The sequence below is a fragment of the Plutella xylostella genome, chromosome 18, assembly GCF_932276165.1.
Source record: "Plutella xylostella chromosome 18, ilPluXylo3.1, whole genome shotgun sequence".
In the NCBI taxonomy this organism is placed as follows: domain Eukaryota; kingdom Metazoa; phylum Arthropoda; class Insecta; order Lepidoptera; family Plutellidae; genus Plutella; species Plutella xylostella.
The window spans coordinates 9746884-9765582 of record NC_063998.1 but is presented as its reverse complement, the minus strand read 5'-3'; the positions used below and the strand labels follow the sequence as shown (position 1 = coordinate 9765582).

At 38.8% G+C, this 18699-nt stretch overlaps 2 protein-coding genes, 1 long non-coding RNA gene and 1 other non-coding gene across 9 annotated transcripts in view; 3 read left to right on the top strand and 1 right to left on the bottom strand.

The window, feature by feature from the left end:
- LOC105396019 (mitogen-activated protein kinase kinase kinase 11) overlaps positions 1-7434 on the bottom strand; it is a 51891-nt gene extending 44457 nt beyond the window's left edge. For all 4 annotated transcript variants that reach the window (XM_038114076.2, XM_038114077.2, XM_048627305.1 and 1 more), the window contains exon 1: positions 6377-7434. In XM_038114076.2, the coding sequence (XP_037970004.2) occupies positions 6377-7067 (691 nt within the window). In that variant the 5' untranslated portion in view covers positions 7068-7434. The remainder of the gene's footprint in view (positions 1-6376) is intronic.
- A 494-nt stretch (positions 7435-7928) lies between these two features.
- Positions 7929-8000, top strand: Trnaq-uug. The gene has a single exon. It is a non-coding gene; the product is annotated as a tRNA-Gln (tRNA).
- Positions 8001-10097: 2097 nt separating this feature from the next.
- Positions 10098-18699, top strand: part of LOC105388084 (protein PALS1) — a 104628-nt gene continuing 96026 nt past the window's right edge. Inside the window, exons 1-3 of one of the 3 annotated variants that reach the window (XM_048627383.1) lie at positions 10098-10514; positions 11172-11284; positions 11669-11726. In XM_048627383.1, coding sequence (XP_048483340.1) covers positions 10379-10514; positions 11172-11284; positions 11669-11726 — 307 coding nt within the window. In that variant the 5' untranslated portion in view covers positions 10098-10378. The remainder of the gene's footprint in view (positions 10515-11171; positions 11285-11668; positions 11727-18699) is intronic. The other 2 variants (XM_048627385.1, XM_048627384.1) reach the window with 2 other exon arrangements.
- Positions 15401-16332, top strand: LOC125489879. Its single transcript, XR_007267312.1, has 2 exons — positions 15401-15925; positions 16277-16332. It is a non-coding gene; the product is annotated as an uncharacterized LOC125489879 (long non-coding RNA).

Genomic DNA, 18699 nt, shown 5'->3' with positions numbered 1-18699 from the left:
CATAAACACCACTGCTACACACATCACACACAACACGTCCCCGGATTTATAACAGATGTAGCTGGTCCCTTCATCATCAGGGATCGCTATTTTAAAAACTCCGCCTGTATACTTTTAGGCGCAGGCCACCGTACACTGTGCATAAATTCCAAAGTAGTTACTCATTGGTGACAATATCTAGATCTGGAGTTTAATTTTTAGTGTTCACACTGCTATACAAAGTTTCTGAAGGCCACTCAACAGTATACACTGAATCATTTTGTTGTATGATGCTGTCCTCTACGTTTCCAACCAAGTTACTGTTACGGTCATAGTCTTGGTGTCTGTAAAAAGAAAAAACATAACTGTTATCTAAGCAAACAAGCATACATTTGGTAAAAAATAAGTTTGTAAACAGTAAACAAACTAACCTCCGAATTAGGTGCTCTTTGTGACCGCTTATTTATGCGCCTCTTTTCCTTAATTCAGCTTTCAAAGCGTGCACAACTGCACATTCATCGATAAATAATCCATATTTGCGATAATTTCGCGAAGAGATCACTTTTCAACAGGGAAATGAACGAATTCGTCTGTATGTTTTTTTATCCACAACTAAAACAGAGAAAACCGAAACAAAACAAAACGATACAATGTTAAAGTTGACATAAGAAACAAAACCATATATATTACCTACTCTGTGTAACAAACAAATCGACACGACAATAGAGATTTTTTTTTGCCTATGGTCTTAATTATACAGCCAGTTTAATATATGAAAAATATATTTAAATGCCATAACACGTCTTTTATTGATTTTAAAAAGCATCGAATCAGATAAAACAGTTATACTTTTAAATAAATAGTGTGAAAAATCTTCAAATTAAGCCCAAGTCGGACGATCCGTGCATGCTGGCTTTACAATTCTAACAAAAGCGGCAACACTGATAATATGCCAAGATGACGTCACGATCACTCTGTGTCAATAGCATTTATATTTTATCGAGACTGGCCGTGAGTCGTAGGGACTACCGTTTTTGGGCCAATCACAATGGAGTCTCTATTGAGTCTCTATAGGATATCTGCATTGATATTTTTTATAACCAATAGCAGACTTGAGGCCCAGAGCCAGTACGCTAGAAATCACCATAAAAAGTGAACAATTAAACATAAAACATGGTACTTTAAGTGAACAGTATCTCCTCCCACTCAATAGAAGCAGTCAGTATGTAGGTTATGAGAAAGATACATTATACGACACCACACTAACCCATAATGGTGTCGTACGACGACGTCGATATATCAGTAGCAGTAATAAGTGGTAATAACTCCAACACGTGCCGTCTCGTCTGTAGCACGCGTCCACTACACATGAGGGTTACTCTATACTGACGAAAAATTTACGAATGTGAGCTGCCGTGCAATCGGTACGTTTAATACAACGAGATAGAGTCGTGGCTCGAGCAGCAGCGCTCCAAAACTTAGTTTTTCGTCATATAGATAGTCCCTGACACCCGATATATCTTTTTTCTTAACAAAATTTCGAGGTGCTCCACCATTGCACAATTCCATTATGGGTTTGGTTAGTTTTGGGCGCAGTTTCCTATGGATTAAAACTTTGTACATGTACTTAACAGGTATTTCGGCGAAGGATAACTTAGATCATAAATTACTAAGGAGTGTATTACATCTATATTATTGTGTAAAGGTGTGAAAGACGAATTGTAAAAAGTACCCCAAATGTTAAATAAACTGTGGCTTCAGCTGACGTGTAATATCAGTGGGGGTGCCCGCGCCCTGCAATGCGGTGTTTTACAGCCTGCGAGGGAAAACATCCGGGTACTTCGGAAGCATCTGTTTAGGATACAAAATCGGTATTCAAGTAGCATCTGCGCCGCCATTGAATCCGGAAAGTGATTGGCTATTAAAATACATTTTATGCATAAATTAAATCCGTTTTCCATGAAAAATCAATGTATTACGCTCATCATTTTAGAACTGTAGTAGCTTATTATTTCGAACGAATATTTTTGGTGGTTCTTTGATTTAGAGGTGAGAATTTTGTGATTATTTAATTACCATAAACACAAAATAATCATAATATATTTTTGTATAAGAACAGTTAAATAAAAAATATTTTCAGATCAACATGTTTTTTATTGGATTGATACATGTTTTTTATTGGATTGATCGGTCCTGATAAAAAATTAACATTGTACATTAGATTTTATACAGTGTTATTCTCATTGGATTTCATGTTAAGCCGAGTAAGCAGGTAAAGGTAGTAAAAATATAGAATATATTATGTATATTGTATACCCTAACTTTCGCAATCCTTTTAGCGTTCCGGTTTGGTAGCTCAGCGTAAATGTAACAGCTGGCATTTACTATCGAGCGATGTCAATTTCGCTATCGGACAGACATCTTTGTAGGGTGAACTACTGTGGGGTCGAAATTGACAAATACTGTATTTTTAGCATAATTACATGTCACATTAAAAAGATATAAGAGTTTTCTTTACGACCCATTAAAAATAATAAGTCCAAGCAAGCCCTCTCGTTTTACGGATTAGGAAACGGTCACGCGAGGGTGTTTTAATAACAGAAAAAATACAAATATTTCGTTGCATGTCAGAGAAAAATAAAAACTTATCAAACCAAATATACCAACGATCGATTCGACGCGATACAATCATTGATACTGCAGGGCTACTCCAACTTTATGAATTCATACGATATTCGGAGCGTTGCCAGGCCATCTCCGCCTCTACTGCAACGTGGTAGAGTCGTGGTTAGCGCAACAGCACTGGTGAATGGTATTCCTGAAGCTGAGTGTCCTCTCATGGGAGTTATTAGTCCGAAAGCAGTTTGGTAAAGCCGGTAGCTATGCATGTTATATAATACACACGATACGATGCTCTGCTAGTGAGTGCCAGCCGAGTCCCACCGCACCAGTTAATATAATATGAGCTGAAAGCGAAGTTGTAGCCTGGACAGACATACACGACAGTTTAGATTAATTGCAATGGTTCCCAGGTGGGCGCCGGTTTCTGTACAAGGTCATACTGGCCGAGGAAAGCCAGCGATGTATGCTGTATTGTGGGAATATCCGGTGGGAGAGTCAATAAAGTAAGTTTCTAAAAGACGATAAATCAATCATAAAATCCTGAATATGTATGGGCATTGAACTAATGAGGCTACAGACAAATGTTTAATAGCTTAGTGAGGTATTACAGTGCATATGTAACAGTAGTTTAGTACATTTGACAGCCAATTGTGATAATAAGCAGCCAATACAAGATTTCAACAATACACACGACTCGTAAACATGCCCAAAAAGCCACATAGTTCAATCATCCCAATCACGTTAACGACCGAAAGAATACGATCGACAGTGTGGCAATCCTCTCCCGATTTGGCGAACCGAGTCACACCCAGCTATCCATTTAATTGTCGGATAAAATATCAACATATTATGAACCCCGCATTTTCGTACAGAAATGGCAAAATGAATTAACGTTTTACAAAATGGTTTTGCGCCTTTTGTGCCACATGTTTCGAGGTGACGCTCGATCGTGCAACAACATAAAAATGCCTATCCTTAAGTAATAAGTTGTCTTGGACGGTGAAAGCGAAACTATTTTTTAACACGCAACTTTGGACCTCGAAATTCCTGGTAAAGATGTTGTAAAAGGTTGAGACTGTGGTAGCATTATGGCACATTATCTGTCATTTGGTGCAGGTGGGCGCGTCTTTTGAAAGGCCAAGGCGATTTAAATTTTGAAATAAACTGAGTTTTTCTTGGGAAATATTGGGTTTCCTTTGAATCGTTACTAGAATATAACAACTCAATGGGATTTTTGAGAATAAAATACTTGACTACTACTGCCAGTCAAATAATATATAATAATATGTAGGTATACAACTTTCACTTTATCACGGCATCAAAACAAACATGCCCAAATATCAATGGAGCAATAAAATCCATTAAACGCGCGATGAAACAGAACCTTGACAAGCAACGACGTGAAGCTTTCAGGCGATTGCTGAAGGGTTGCCGGCTTTGATCGATGGGGAAGAACGGGCTTAGGGGAATACCTGGTGATAATATTTATGCTGATGTATAGCGACCGGGTTTCGTTGGACCCTCACCCTAAAATAAATGTTTATTTTATAAGAACATCGCCAAACCAAATTTAAAAGCTCAGGAAAATAGTATCTTATCATTATCGATTCTTGAATGCCTAAATGAATGGTAAACTTATGAAAATAACTTATATTATTAATTGACGTGTAGAGGTTTGTAGGATCACCAGATAGAGGCCCATGCCAGCAGTGGAATCCTCGTATTCTTAGCATTTCGGTGACAAACAGCAGAGCTAGACTTTTGGACAAGATTGGATGTGGCTGAGAAGGTAGGTTACCGTTGTTTCATGCACAATAGAACTTAATTAAAAGTGTAGCCATTGTTTTATGTTTATGACCTAGTCAATCATGGATAAGAGGTCATGAAAGATTGTGTGAATGAAACCATAAACAATACCGGGTTATAGGTAGAATTCGTTTTAATTTAATAGTATACCTATCAGATTTCAACCACCAATCAAAGGTTGGCTGGTAGAAATTGCTTTTTAGCAATAAGTCCGCCTTTGTGCGCAAAAAATTAGCTATGTTTTTAAATGCTTCCATGTAAAAATTGTATTTGAGTGCAATAAAGTGTTTTAAAAAATTTCAGATATCAGAAGTTTTTATCAACATGCAAAGTGCTGATGATTATTTTGCTAAAATTTTGAACATCTACATAACTTTCAATGGAGTCCGATCCATTTTATTATCACTGTGTTTTTTTTTTGTTTGGAGCATTTTTTGCAATTTAGCAACAGAAAATTATAATTTTCCAAACATTGTCAATGTAGTAACTAGATTCTGAGTGTGTGGGTGTGCAGTAACTATTTCACATTCTCTGAGATTAGCAAAACTTACTCAAAGTGTGGGTGGAACAATGCATCAATACTTAAATAGCCTTGCTTAAATACTGGTTGAGATTTGAGATTAAAATTACTTATGATACATTTGACCCTCATGGTTTGATTAATATTCATGGTGTCAAAGATTTGGCTCGCTCTGATGCTTTAATATTTAATGTTGATATCTGTGTAAGATTGATGGAAATCAAGGTAAATATGAAAACAATAAATAAGATTTAATAAATGCCTAACCTTGTTAATCCTTTATTCTCATTTTATAGCACAATAATAGATGAGTTAATTATATTTTAAAAAGCACTTATTCATACTATAGTTATTGTTAGTACAATGTTTAATAATATCAATGATTTATCAATACAAAGATAACATAGGAATGTGGAATTTGGTATATATTTTGAAGTCAAGGACATAGAATTTGGTTTGACTGATAATGCTGATAAGAATTTTCCTTTTCAGATTGCTAACATTATTATTATTATTATTATTAAATTCTTTATTGCACATAAATTAATTTTGTACATAGGCGAACTTAATGCTAAAAGCATTCTCTTCCAGTTAACCTTGGGCGTTTTTTGAACATTAAATAGGTATTAAATGTCTGTCTACATTTCCAATATCAGGTATTGAGAATACAATTATTTCCGAGCTACTTTCAGTCAGTAGTTCTATATTGAATCAAATTTCTATGAAAATAGTATTCATAACATTATTTCTTAAAAGTTTAGAATAAGATAAACAAATCCATAATTATTAGATTAACTAGACTGTATTCTGTGGTAATGTAACCAACCATGAGAAAAAAGTTTAAAAGTTTAAAGAAATATTATTCTAATTTAAAGTGGGAAAGAAGCCAGCCAGTTTATTTAGCAAGAGCTGCCAATGTATGCAAAGTTTCCTTAGCAAATGTTTGAAAGTGAGGCAAAAGTTCAGTGCCATTTAAAAAGGATTAAATTTACAGTAGGTAATTGTAATTCGCTCAGCTTGCTATGTAGAGAGCTATGTTTGAGTTAAGGCTGAATGTCCTCTTGAGTGGAGCAGTATGACCAGGCAACAATCCAATACATTTGTACAAAATTGCTGAAATTACGATCATGATCAATTGATCATCGTCATCAGACCATGACAAAAAGAAATTCTTCCTCTGTGTAAAACGTACAATAGATTTTTCCCTCTCGGTGCCCTGTTTAGAATATCCAAACGGCAAGAAAAATCCAAAGGGCAATGAGAGGGGAATGCACTTATATGATAAACACACAAGTCAAAGTGTCTAGGAATTAACTAGGAACGATTATAGCAAATTCAAACAAAATTGTTTTAAAAGAGTAAGAAATAATCACATATAGCTAGGGGAAAGTCATAGTATTACTAGATCACTATGATTAACAAAACAACCTTAAAACTACACAAACTTACCATTTGAACTTTTGAGATCCCGATGAATGAGGGAGATGGGAGCATCCATGTGTAGATAGGCCATGCCGCGGGCCACCTGTATGGCCCAGTCCACCAGGATGTCTGGGCGGATCTTGCGCCCCATGAGGGCCCTATTCAGCGACCCGCCCGCCGCATACTCCATCACAAGGCACAACTGAGGCTCCTCCAAACACACCCCTTTTAAAGACACTATATTCTCATGCTCCAGCATCCAGAACAGTTTGGCTTCCTGCAGGACATTCTTCTTGATGATCTTGATGTCTTCGCTGGCGTCGAGGCGCGCGGCCTTGATGGCCACCTCCTCGTCGTTCCAGAAGCCGCGGTAGACCTGGCCGAAGCCGCCGGCGCCGATGGTCTCGCCCATGCGCAGCTCGCAGAAGGGGATGCGCAGCGGGTCCACGCCGCCGAACACCGACGTGGCCGCCAGCGGGTCCTTCTCCGTCACGTACACCGCCGGGAAGATCCCCACGCGGTTGCCGATCTTGCCCGTCCACCAGCCGTCGTCGCCCGAGATGGTGGCGTCCGTTGACAGCACCTCCACGATCTCGCCGCGCCGCAGCGACAGCTCGTCCTCGCCCTGCGCGTCATAGTCGTAGATGGCCGTGTAGAGAGAGAGCGGCGGCTCCTCGGCCGCCATGGCCGCGCGGGCCGCCTCCGGCCGCGGCGGCATCACCCCCGCGTCGCCCGCATCGTGCGCGCCGCCGCCCTCGCTCACGCGCCCGGACACGGCTGCCACCGCAGTCCACCGCCGCACATAACGCACCGCACCACAACACGAAACCTTTGCTTGATCACCGTATTATTCCGCCATCTTTGTTTCCCCCATCGATCATGGTGATGTTGACGAGGAAACGGACCACTAAATGTTGACACTCGCGATAGGATCACACGCGGCTGTCGTTGTCGGAAGTGTTGGGACCGCGTTTGTTTCAAAGGAAACTTTTATTTATTTTTCAATTTTGATATCACGTTCCGACGAGTGATATGACAACAACACGACAGCGAAGTCAGCGACAAACTGTTTTTTTTTCTCTAATCTTTTACCTTCACTATGGTTTTAGGGCGATAACAGGCATATTTTCTCCAATCACATCTATTATAAAAACTAACTAAATTTATAGTTTTAAATGATAAAATTCGACTAAAATCTAGTTCTAGGAAACCTAGATGGGTTTACTGCATGATAGCATATCATACTTTCCATAATAAATTTTACCTACTTGTAATATTTTTATATATGGCAACATACATAATATCAGTCGTTTCGTTAAAATTAAAACAGATGGCGTTACTTACATTCGTTCAAATTATACCATGTAGATGGCGTTACATGTATTTCATACAGCTTCCCACAGTAATTTATTAGACGCATTTGTGAATATGAGGCCTGCTGAATGATTAAATTATGAAAGCGTGATGCATAAAACAAAATTTTATTATAATAACATTGATTTCAAACATAAAAATGCATTAAGTAGTCTTTTAATGCGTGTTATTTAACTGTATGTTTATTTCAGCTTAGTTTTCAAGCGGTCCCATGGTGTAATGGTTAGCACTCTGGACTTTGAATCCAGCGATCCGAGTTCAAATCTCGGTGGGACCTTGTGATCTCTTTTGGATTTTTTGTTTTTTATTTCTTATTAATTATTAAAATAATTATTTTCGTCACAAAAAAAAACTCAGCCCCCACGAGACTCTTAATTCTGTATAGATTTTGCAAAGTGTACGGCATTAGGTTAGAGCGCGAAGGGATGCTGCCGTCGGAGCATTATTGATCGGGAGAAAGTGGGATGGTCGCTACACTCGCGGCGAACCCGCCCGCGGACGACGGACGAGGTCCGCTTACTCAAAAACACGGTTAATAGCCTTAAAATACTCGGTTCACACTCAAAAATACATCGTAAAATCGTCCCCGTCTCCGCGTCGCCCAGTGGTCATACAGTGCAACCGACGATACCGTGACAACACCGAGCAGCGACCGCCAACCTCAAATCATATTCTAAACGTGATGATTCGCGAAACCTATATTCTAATATATTCCATGATATGAAAGAAATTATGGATGCATTAAAAAGAATGAAAGTTGGCAAATCGGCCGGGTATGATAGGGTATCTTTAGAGATGCTAAGAGCGGGAGGTGGAGTGGCTGCAAGTGAGCTTTACCAACTCTTCAATGAGTGCTGGCGTTGCGGTACGGTGCCACGCGACTGGTGCAGAGCGGTCATAGTTCCTTTGTATAAAGGAAAAGGCTCGCTCCAGACCTGCAACAGTTACCGCGGCATCAGCCTCTTAAGTATAGTTGGTAAATTGTATGCAAAAATATTGATTGAAAGGGTAGTGAAAGAGACGGAGGAAAAGATCTGGGATGTGCAAGGTGGTTTTCGAAAGGGGATGGGATGTACGGATCAAGTCTTTTCTCTACGAAGCGTCACAGAAAAGGTCCTTGCAAAGCAGCAAAAGGTGTTCTGTGCCTTCGTAGATTTAGAAAAGGCTTATGACAGAGTGAGGAGGAATGATTTATGGGAGACACTATCCGTTTATGGAGTGGACGGCCACCTGACGCGGGCACTGAGGTCCCTTTATAGGGAATCTAGTGCGTGTGTCAGGATAAACGGAGCCTACACTGACTGGTTTGGTATCCACAGAGGTGTTAGACAGGGATGTGTGGCTTCGCCTTGGCTGTTTAATTTATTTATGGATAGTTGTCTCAAGGATATGAAAGATGACGAAAGAGGTTTGCGAATAGGAGAGTTGCTTCTTAAGTGTTTGCTGTATGCTGACGATCAAGTCATACTTGCATCGTCGGTAGAACAGCTGCAACAACAAGTAACTCTCATGCATGAAAGTTTTAAAAGGAAAGGAATGAAAGTGAATGTTAATAAGACGAAAGTTATGGTGTTTGAAAGAGAGGAAGAGGTAACTGAATGTAAGATCACGATCGAGAACGAAAAAGTGGAGCAAGTGAATGAGTTTGTTTATTTGGGTAGTCTGTTTACGAGGGATGGGAAATGTGAGGGGGATATTGAAAGAAGAGTGAAAGCGGGAAATAAAGTAAATGGGGCCTTGCACTCTTTCATGAGGAGTCAAAACGTGTCTCAAAAGGCTCGTTTGGCTGTTCATGGCGGAGTGTTGGTCCCTACACTAATGTATGGAAGTGAAAGCTGGGTTTGGCAGAAGAAGAATGAAAGTAGGGTAAATGCTGTTGAGATGCGCTCTCTAAGAAGTATGTGTGGACTGAAACTGAATGATAGGATAAGGAATAGTGTTATAAGAGATCGAGTTGGAGTAAAAGAAGACGTAGTGACCAAAATTGAAAAGGGAATGTTGAGATGGTTTGGTCACATTGAAAGGATGGATGAAAGAAGATTGACGAAAGAAATTTATTGTGCGGAGATGTATGGTTGTGTCGGTAGAGGACGTCCTAGGCGAAAGTATGTCGACCAGATAGGCGACATACTCAAGAAGAGCCAAATTAGGAGTTTCCGAAACCGACGTGCATGTATGAAGAGACTTATGAATGTGGAGGAAGCGAAAGAAGTATGTCAGGATCGTGGCACGTGGAGATCCATAGTCTCTGCCTACCCCTCTGGGAGACAGGCGTGAGCATATGTATGTATGTATGTAATATATTCCAAACAATACGCTTAAATAATGCATACTTAGGAAGAAACCAACGTACAAATATGATTTACTAGTTGCTAGTTTAGATGTAAAATGTGTTTGAATAGTGTCTTATTATTTGGGACCCTAGAGGGTCTACGGTGGCTGTGACCAGCCGTGAGCCATGGCCGGGCCGCGGTCTCCCGGCTGAGGATGCGAGCCATGTGGGCATCCACCCCTACCATGTACAGAAAGCGAGTTTTCCGAAGAAGATTCTGTCTAAAATGGTGCTGGCGTAAACGCTGGCCAGGACTCTCTGAACGCCAGCGCCACAGCTGCCGCTCTTCATAGGGAAAAGTTAATAAAAAAAACTGTGTAAAAATGAACACGTTCAACGCACCGACTACCCAGATCAACACTGTGGACAAAATGACTACAGTGAAGTGTAAAACTGTGGATCTGCAGGGCTATGTCATAATTGTTGTGCAAACCAAGGATAATAAAGTTAAGCTTTACGGTAAGTCCCATAGTTTCTATTCCTAGTAATTAAGTATCACAGAGGCAGTTTATTAGGAACATACCCAGGCCAGATAGTGACAAAATGTGTAAGGTATAATTTTACTTACATTTTTCTGGTACACTGTAGGGAAGGTGTTGTGAATTTATAATGTTTTATAAAAGAACATTATACCTATGAGTATATTATAACAAAATGTATGTGGAACACAATTTTTACGCTGGATTATGTATGTTATAATTAATTAAGAGTAAAATTATCTCGAAAAGTTTTCCGAAAAATTTACAAATAACATAGAAATAGTTAAAATGTTATTTCTCCAATACAATAAAAACTATCTAAGGTTTAGATTCTAAACCATAATTGCCCTCTCACAAGCACACGGCTTATAACGCCCTGTCCTTCGTCTTCCTCATGCAGCAACTACGGCTGACTAGACTCAATTAGTTTGACAGACAAGTGGCCTAAAACCAACAAACTCTGCTCTCCAGTCGAGAACTATCATATTTTCCTCATTTCTTCATCATCATGTCTTTTGTGAATACGCACGGGCCTCGCTAGGTTTGCTTTTCCACTAGTTATCAAGTACACAAATTCCTAACTCATAAACTTTGGGTGAATACCAACTATACTTCCACCCGTGATTCCTTCCCCCAGGGTCTCCGGCGGTGGGCCGGGACAACCTGGAGGTAGCTGACGAGATCATGGACGTGAACGAGACCCGGCTCGAGGACATGACCCGGACGGAGGTCATCGGACACATACATGAGGTGAGATTTAGACCAGTGACCAACCGTGGTGGTCAAGGTTTAGAAAGGATTTTGAAAATATGATATGGTTTTACTAGCAATCTTACGCGTAGGTACTCCGGTGAAGGAATCATCGTGAGTGTATTGTGCTAGTAAAAAAAAACGTGCTGACTGGCCAGGGTTCATTGAATCAGCAGCCAAATGTTCCACTGAAGATCATCTTCCAAGGAATGCCATATAAGTATCTGTTCTGGGCTATAAAGTTGGTTTAGTTACAGTTACAAAAACTACTTTCCTTTTCACTCATAAACTTTTGGCTTATACAGTGTATAAGTAATTTTGTTTAATGAACATTTATGATGTGTTATTTTTTTCACTAAAATTAATTCATTTATTTATTTCCAGTGCATCCAGTCGTGTCTGATAAAACTACGAGTTCGGAGACGTGGCGACACAAAACTATGTGAGTTTAGTTTACTACTTATATACTTACCTACTTACTAAGGAAACATAACTTTACAACAAACAATCAATCTAAAAGTCTTCGTACCTGTTACGCTGAATAAAACAGTAAAAGTACTTACTTATATGTTAAGATTAAATTCGGTACGATGTCATAGAAAGATGACTTAAATGCGAACACGCTAACTTTGCAACGCCAACGGGTAAAAGATACAATACCTATAGTAGTAAATGAATGATGTAGAGAAAAAAGTGCAAAGACTTATTTTTGCCCTTATAAAAAATAGCACTTGTATCTGTTGCAAAGTTAGGATTAAGATTTGTTACCAATCATTAGCTAGGTATGATTATAAACTACAAAATATGAAACAACGTCCATTTAAATAATCATGATTCATGCATATAATCATTGAAGGCTTAAATGACATCGAGTACTTTCCACCGATCGGTTGTCCATTTAAAATTCATCAATGATGGCTGCGTTGCATTTTTAACGATCATTTCCATTTATTAATTAAATTCTTCAACTTTGACTGACCCATTTAACTTTACGCCACCCACCGGCAATCGTGAAAGCGATTTACATTTCATTGAACCTAGGTTTTATAGTGCCTAGAGCGTACCTACCTACGTGTCTTAGAACACTTAGAACTTAAAAGAATTACTGTGTAGTTAATTATTACCCAATACCTTGTCCATTTCTTCTGGGCAAGGCAGTGTTGTATTGCTGCGCCCAGTTCTTCGATGTTATGTTTTAGTCCTGATAACTGCAACATAATAGCAAAAAGCATAGAACAACACGGACTCGTACTCAATGGCAAAAAGTAATATGTTATAATAAATGTGTCGTGCCTAATCTTCAAACTAGTATGATATACTTTATTGAGGATAAAAACCCATCTCGAAACTACGTACCTACTATAATGATAATAATAATGTAGAAAATGGGCCTCCGCCTTTTTTATATTTGCAAAAGTGTGTCGCTTATTAATAGTGCACCAGGGTTTTATACCCCTGTTGAACCTGGATCTAAGAATAGATGGGGGTATACTTGCAACCCGCTGTCTATATTCTAGGATCTAGAAAGACATAAGTAATGAAAGATTCTATGCTTAGCAGTTTATCAAAGAACTTACTTAGGTCCGTATGTAATATGTATTATAAAATTTGTGAAAGTATACAAATAAGATAGGTTCTTACGCAGAACTTACGAACGCTTTCAGCACCAACGAAAAGTGAATGATAATTCATTACACATTACCTACCTTAAATTTGTATCATAACATATTTTCCGTATAAACTTATTTTTCCTCCAAAAATGACAGGGTAAAAGCTCCTATAACTGGCCTGGCCCGATGGGCGTGTGGCACCTCTAGTTCACGATCTGTAGAGCCACTTCGTTAGCCGACGTCGTTATCTATTCGCCTCTCGTCAGTTACATAGCCGATGACACTCGTAGATTAAATGAATGGTTTTCATTTAGCAGAGGTAAATATTATCTGAACTCTTAAGAAATTCAGTTAGTTATTAATAACCTTACAGGCTACTATAGTTTTGAAGGGGGTACGCATTGTAGTGCATATTTTGGTACACAGGAGCACTCTCTGTTTCATCATTTTTAACCGACTTCAAAAAAAGGAGGAGGTTATCAATTCGTCGGGATTCGTAATTCGTATGACCCACACCACAGGAATAGGCGCAGGACCGACTATACTTAACATTACATGCCTATCCGACGAGCGAGGGTTTTTTTTTTTACTTTTAGGAAACCATGTGAATTTAATCAGCCTTAGTTCTATGTCCCACGCAAACTTGGAACAACAATATTTTTTTTTAATTGGTTTGTGAAGCTGTACTGATGTCTCTGTTGGATTGGATACCCATCCTAATATAAAACTAGACCACAGAGGTAGTTAATAATAAGGCTAAAATGTGCCCATTTATTTTATAAAAACATTATTGTCTGGCACATTATACATATATTAAATTATTGTTCTGTCGTTTGACTATTTAACTGCACTGGCACAAACATATTAAATCTAGATTTACTGTCAAAGCTCGATTTAAGAATCGTCAGTCCATATAAAATTTGACACTAAATCGAGATTTAACACTAAATCTAGATTTAATATAATTGTGCAAGTAGCCATAAGTAAGTATAGAAATTATCACTCAAATTTAGAGGAAGTTAGAAGTCCAGCAGATAGCCATCTAAAGTAATCTGTTAGAAAAAGCAACCGCTCAGAGACAGTAGGCGAGGAGTAGAATCGAATGACTGCCCCATTTCCCCGGCAATCTGTAGATACGTGTTTTTACAAAGAAAACTGTATTTTCTGAACGCTGAGTAATGCGATTGTACAATTCTTGCTTCAGTAATGTCATTACAGCAATGGCTTCTTCCACGTCATGCGAGCGTAAAACCGCTTATGTGCAGCCGCTGTGGAAGAGTTCTAAACTCGTTAACGAACGTAGTTTTTAGAACCCTGTCGCAGTGAACGGGCTGCACAGTGTTGTTGGAATGGAGTGGGGATATTCGTTGTTTTGAGCGGCCAGTGCTGACTCGCACTCGGTCGCTTTTGAGGCTATAGTTTCCTGGTGTTGTCAGGCGACGGAATTTATAATTTATTGGAATTATTTTTCTTAGTGGAATCTAATAGGAACAAAACTTAAGTTTAATAAAAAATAATTCATCAATTCTATGGTCACATATTTTATAACAGAATCAACGTAGGAAAAAATATTTTTTAAATTTTATAATTCTTGTCAAAAGTACAAAAAACTACTTATTCATATACCTTTACCTACCTACATTGAAATATTCGACGAAATTTTATTTAAAAATTAAGTAGAACTTTAGAAAATTTTCTCCGCCATAACATAACATAAAAATGTGAAGCACTTACTTACTTAGCTTCTGCAAAATATCAAATGAATGGTTCCGAGACGTGTAGATAGTTCATCAATTGTTGTAGTATTTAGTTGCTTGACAGTGTCACAGTCCCATTCAACGAACACAAGACTGGTGCTATTTCGATAGTTGGATATTACGATACGAATATCTATCAATACCCCGCAGTTTTTCCTTCCCCATCGCTGGTATCACCAAAGACCACGCCAGAAAGAGACGGAGCGAACCGGTCTGTAGTCCATCGCAACCGACGTTGCCATCGCGCGGCCTCTGTGTTTTCAACTTCGTACGTCGAATATTTGACAACAATTCCACAAAATGTTATCAATTCCGACATTATTGTTCAGTTAAGTGTTGTGTGTGCGATCCAGTGTCAGTGTTAGTGGACAGTGATAGTGGGAACTTGATAAGTGAGAGGGTAAAGGTGAGTGAACTTGGAGGCTTTAGTTTCTGTGCTCTGTGGTCCGGACCTCTGTGCAGTCGAGTTGGCGGCTTGTCTCTGGTCGAGAGTTTTCTATTTTTCCAAGTTTAAATCTAATGGGGCAATAGGGGTGTTTTTCCGGCCCTAATAAGGGTAGTTTACCTTAGAAGTGGTGACAAGGACTTTTTCTTTTTATTTATATTGATAACCTAGGTTTTTATTCATATCTAGGTTGGAAGTTGGAAGGTTAATCCTAATTTCCGTACTGTCTGTACAATTCATTTACCTTTAAACTATACGTAGGTGCCTATGTATGTAATAGGTATGTATAACCGATGCTATAGGTATGGGTCAAAATCAGAGAGGTGAGCATTATGCCGGCGACAAAGTTTTTCCTAATTTTATTACATGATATTACTAAAATAATTATTTCAAAATAAAGGTTCTGTGCATATAATTACAGTGCACTCAGCATATTTATTTCGCTACGGTAATATTTATTTGATTTTAAACAAAATACGTCCAAATCGTCATTCCGAGAACGCGTCCTTATACCATGTTTCGAAGTTCAAACAAGTCAAAAATGTTTAAAATTTAACTTAAAATTGACATATTTTAATATTATCTTTTAGAATAATCAAATTATGAATATAAGTATAAATTACATTATTACAAGTAAAACTTCTTCATATTTTGGCTATTCAAATGCTGTCCGTCGTTTATCAAATCATTCCGTGAACGTGGTGGATATCGGTCGATGTAAATAAAACAACACACGCCAGGTGGCGTTAGCGAGCAGCAGTGTAAAGTTCACAATTCAAAGCAAAAGGCGTGTGTTGTGTTTTCGAAAAAAAATTATTAGATTTTGTTGGTAAGTACCTTTTAATTTCATATGTGTGAAGCGTACTTTAATTCCCTGTCACTACGGGAACGCTCTTTAGTATGTAGTTTTTCAAAAATTTGCGTACTTTTAGCAAAATTCTTCTAAATATTGTTGCTCACTTGTTCATAATCTCTAAAACCAATATTTAACATGGCGGCGTCAAGCGAGACATGAAAATATTTAACGAATAATCATTTCGGGAACGGTCATTTCGGGAACGTTCTGTTATATGACAGATGTTCACGAAATGACGCCTACGTTCCTGAAATGCCATTTTTTTGGGGCAAAATGATGCTTTAATGCTTATAAAACAATAAACATGCAAAATCTTGGTTTTAGGTATCCATTTAGTACGAGTAAGATGGAGAACGATGAAAATGAAGAGAAAAGGAAGTCAAAAAAGGCGTCCGAAAAAACCTTAGCGTTGGTAGCTCAGTCGGGTAAGCGCCCGCTTCTCACGCAAGAGATGCGGGTTCAAATCTCGGCGCTGACATGTACCAATGAGTTATTTTAACTTAATTACAATGTATACCATCGCTCTTACGGTGAAGGAAAACATCGTGAGAAAACCTGCATATCTAGATTTAGCACATCTAGATATGTGAACCCACCAACCCGCAGTGGACCAGCGTATTGGGAAATGGTCCAAGCTTAGGAAGGCAGTTTAGACCTTGGGGATATGCGCATAGGTTCGACTCGAGAGAGCCAGGTGCAGGTACTTGCAACCCCACAGAGAATAGAATAGAACCTTAGCGTTTGTAGACTATCAGAAGGCCTTTGATTCGATCGAGACGTGGCGTGGGCGGTGCTAAACGCCTTACAACGGTGTCACATTGACTACGGGTATATCGAAGTGTTGAAGTGATTGTATAGAAACGCCACCATGTCAGTTTGAGTACAGGACCAGACTACGGAAGCAATTCCATTGCAGAGAGGTGTGAGACAAGGAGATGTTATAAGTATCTCCGAAGCTCTTCACTAATGCGATGGAAGATGTCTTCAAGCTCCTAGACTGAAAAGAACTCGGCAATCAACGGCGAATACATCTCTCACCTTCGGTTTGCCGACGTTATTGTGGTTATGGCAGAATCGTTGGAAGACCTCAGCAAAATGCTGACCTCAATCGCGTTTCCCAACAGGTAGGCCTCAAGATGAATATGGACAAGTTGAAAGTCATGGCCAATTCTCAGGTAGCGCCCACCTCAATATCTATAGGGAACTCGATTCTTGAAGTGGTGGAAAATTACGTCTAACTTGGACAAACAGTCCAACTAGGAAGATGCGACTTCGAGAAAGAGGTCACTCGGCGAATCCAACTTGGCTGGGCAGCGTTTGGGAAGTTACGAATTGTCTTCACGTCCGAAATTCCCCAGTGCCTCAAGTCGAAAGTCTTCGAACAGTGCGTGTTGCCAGTGATGACCTACGGTGCCGAGACGTGGTCCCTAACTTTAGGCCTCTTGAATAGGCTCGGAGTCACCCATCGAGGTATGGAAAGGGCTATGCTTCGTATAATCAGAAATGAAGAGATCCGTAGAAGAACCAAAGTAACAGACATAGCTTATCGAGTCAGTAAGCTGAAATGGCAGTGGGCCGGACACATTGCTCGAAGGACTGATGGTCGGTGGAGCAGAAGAGTCCTCGAGTGGAGACCACGTACTGGCAAGCGCAGTGTTGGGCGGCCCCCCGCAATATGAACGGTCGATATAGTCAAGTCCGCGGGGAAGCACTGGATGCGGGCCGCCTCCGATCGTACAAGGTGGAAATCTTTGGGGGAGGCCTATGTTCAGCAGTGCACGTCCTATGGCTGAGATGATGATGATGATGATGATTATATTATTTTCATACACCAAATGTACCAAAAACCTAGCTTTGCGTTCATTTAGGGAAGGTCAACGTCATTTAGGGAACTTCGTTGTCATTTTGGGAACACTCCCATAATTTTCGGGAACATCACAAAAACGGCAAATAAGTCACTATTATGTAATGCTATAATTAAATCTTGCATATACAGCATTAAATTACCTTGAAACCTTTGTATTAATATTATTAATATATAACGTAGTGCAAAAATGTATACAATAAATTGAAATTATGGAACGAAATTTTCACAAATTGGAAATTTATGGAGAGTAATTTGAAAAATAAGTGGTTTCATTATGAAAAAAATCAAAATAATAATATTTTCTGATTTAGGAAAAGGTTAATTACTATTTCTTGAAGGGGATTCTTAAATGTGTTCGTTATATTATTATTTAAAAAATAATTAAAAGTGTTCCCGAAATGACTCTTGGCCCTGTCATTATTCTTATTAACAGGTATAATTTCTAAAATATATAATTTTGTGCGTGCCTCATCACAGGCTATGTTCATGACAAATGCCACAACAGACTCCACTTGTTAGTTTTCTTCAAAATAAAACTTAATTTCTCAGAAATTTGAAAACCTAAAATGCTCACCTCTCTGATTTTGACCCGTATATGTAATAAGTATACTTACCTGAACTTGCGTCATACATAGTTTCACAATACCTACAGTAATATTTATAATTTAAACATAACCTGTTTCATAAAGTTAGAATCACTGGTTGATGGTCATAATAATAAGAATGATATATGTAGGTACATATTATAGGTAAGTACTGTACCTAGTAGGTAGGTACATACTTAACCTAACTCTAATGATGTTATTAAACAGCTGAGCCGAATTAAATAAAAAAATAAAAATAGCAAAAACAATGCAACTAAAACCTTTTCAAACTAAAA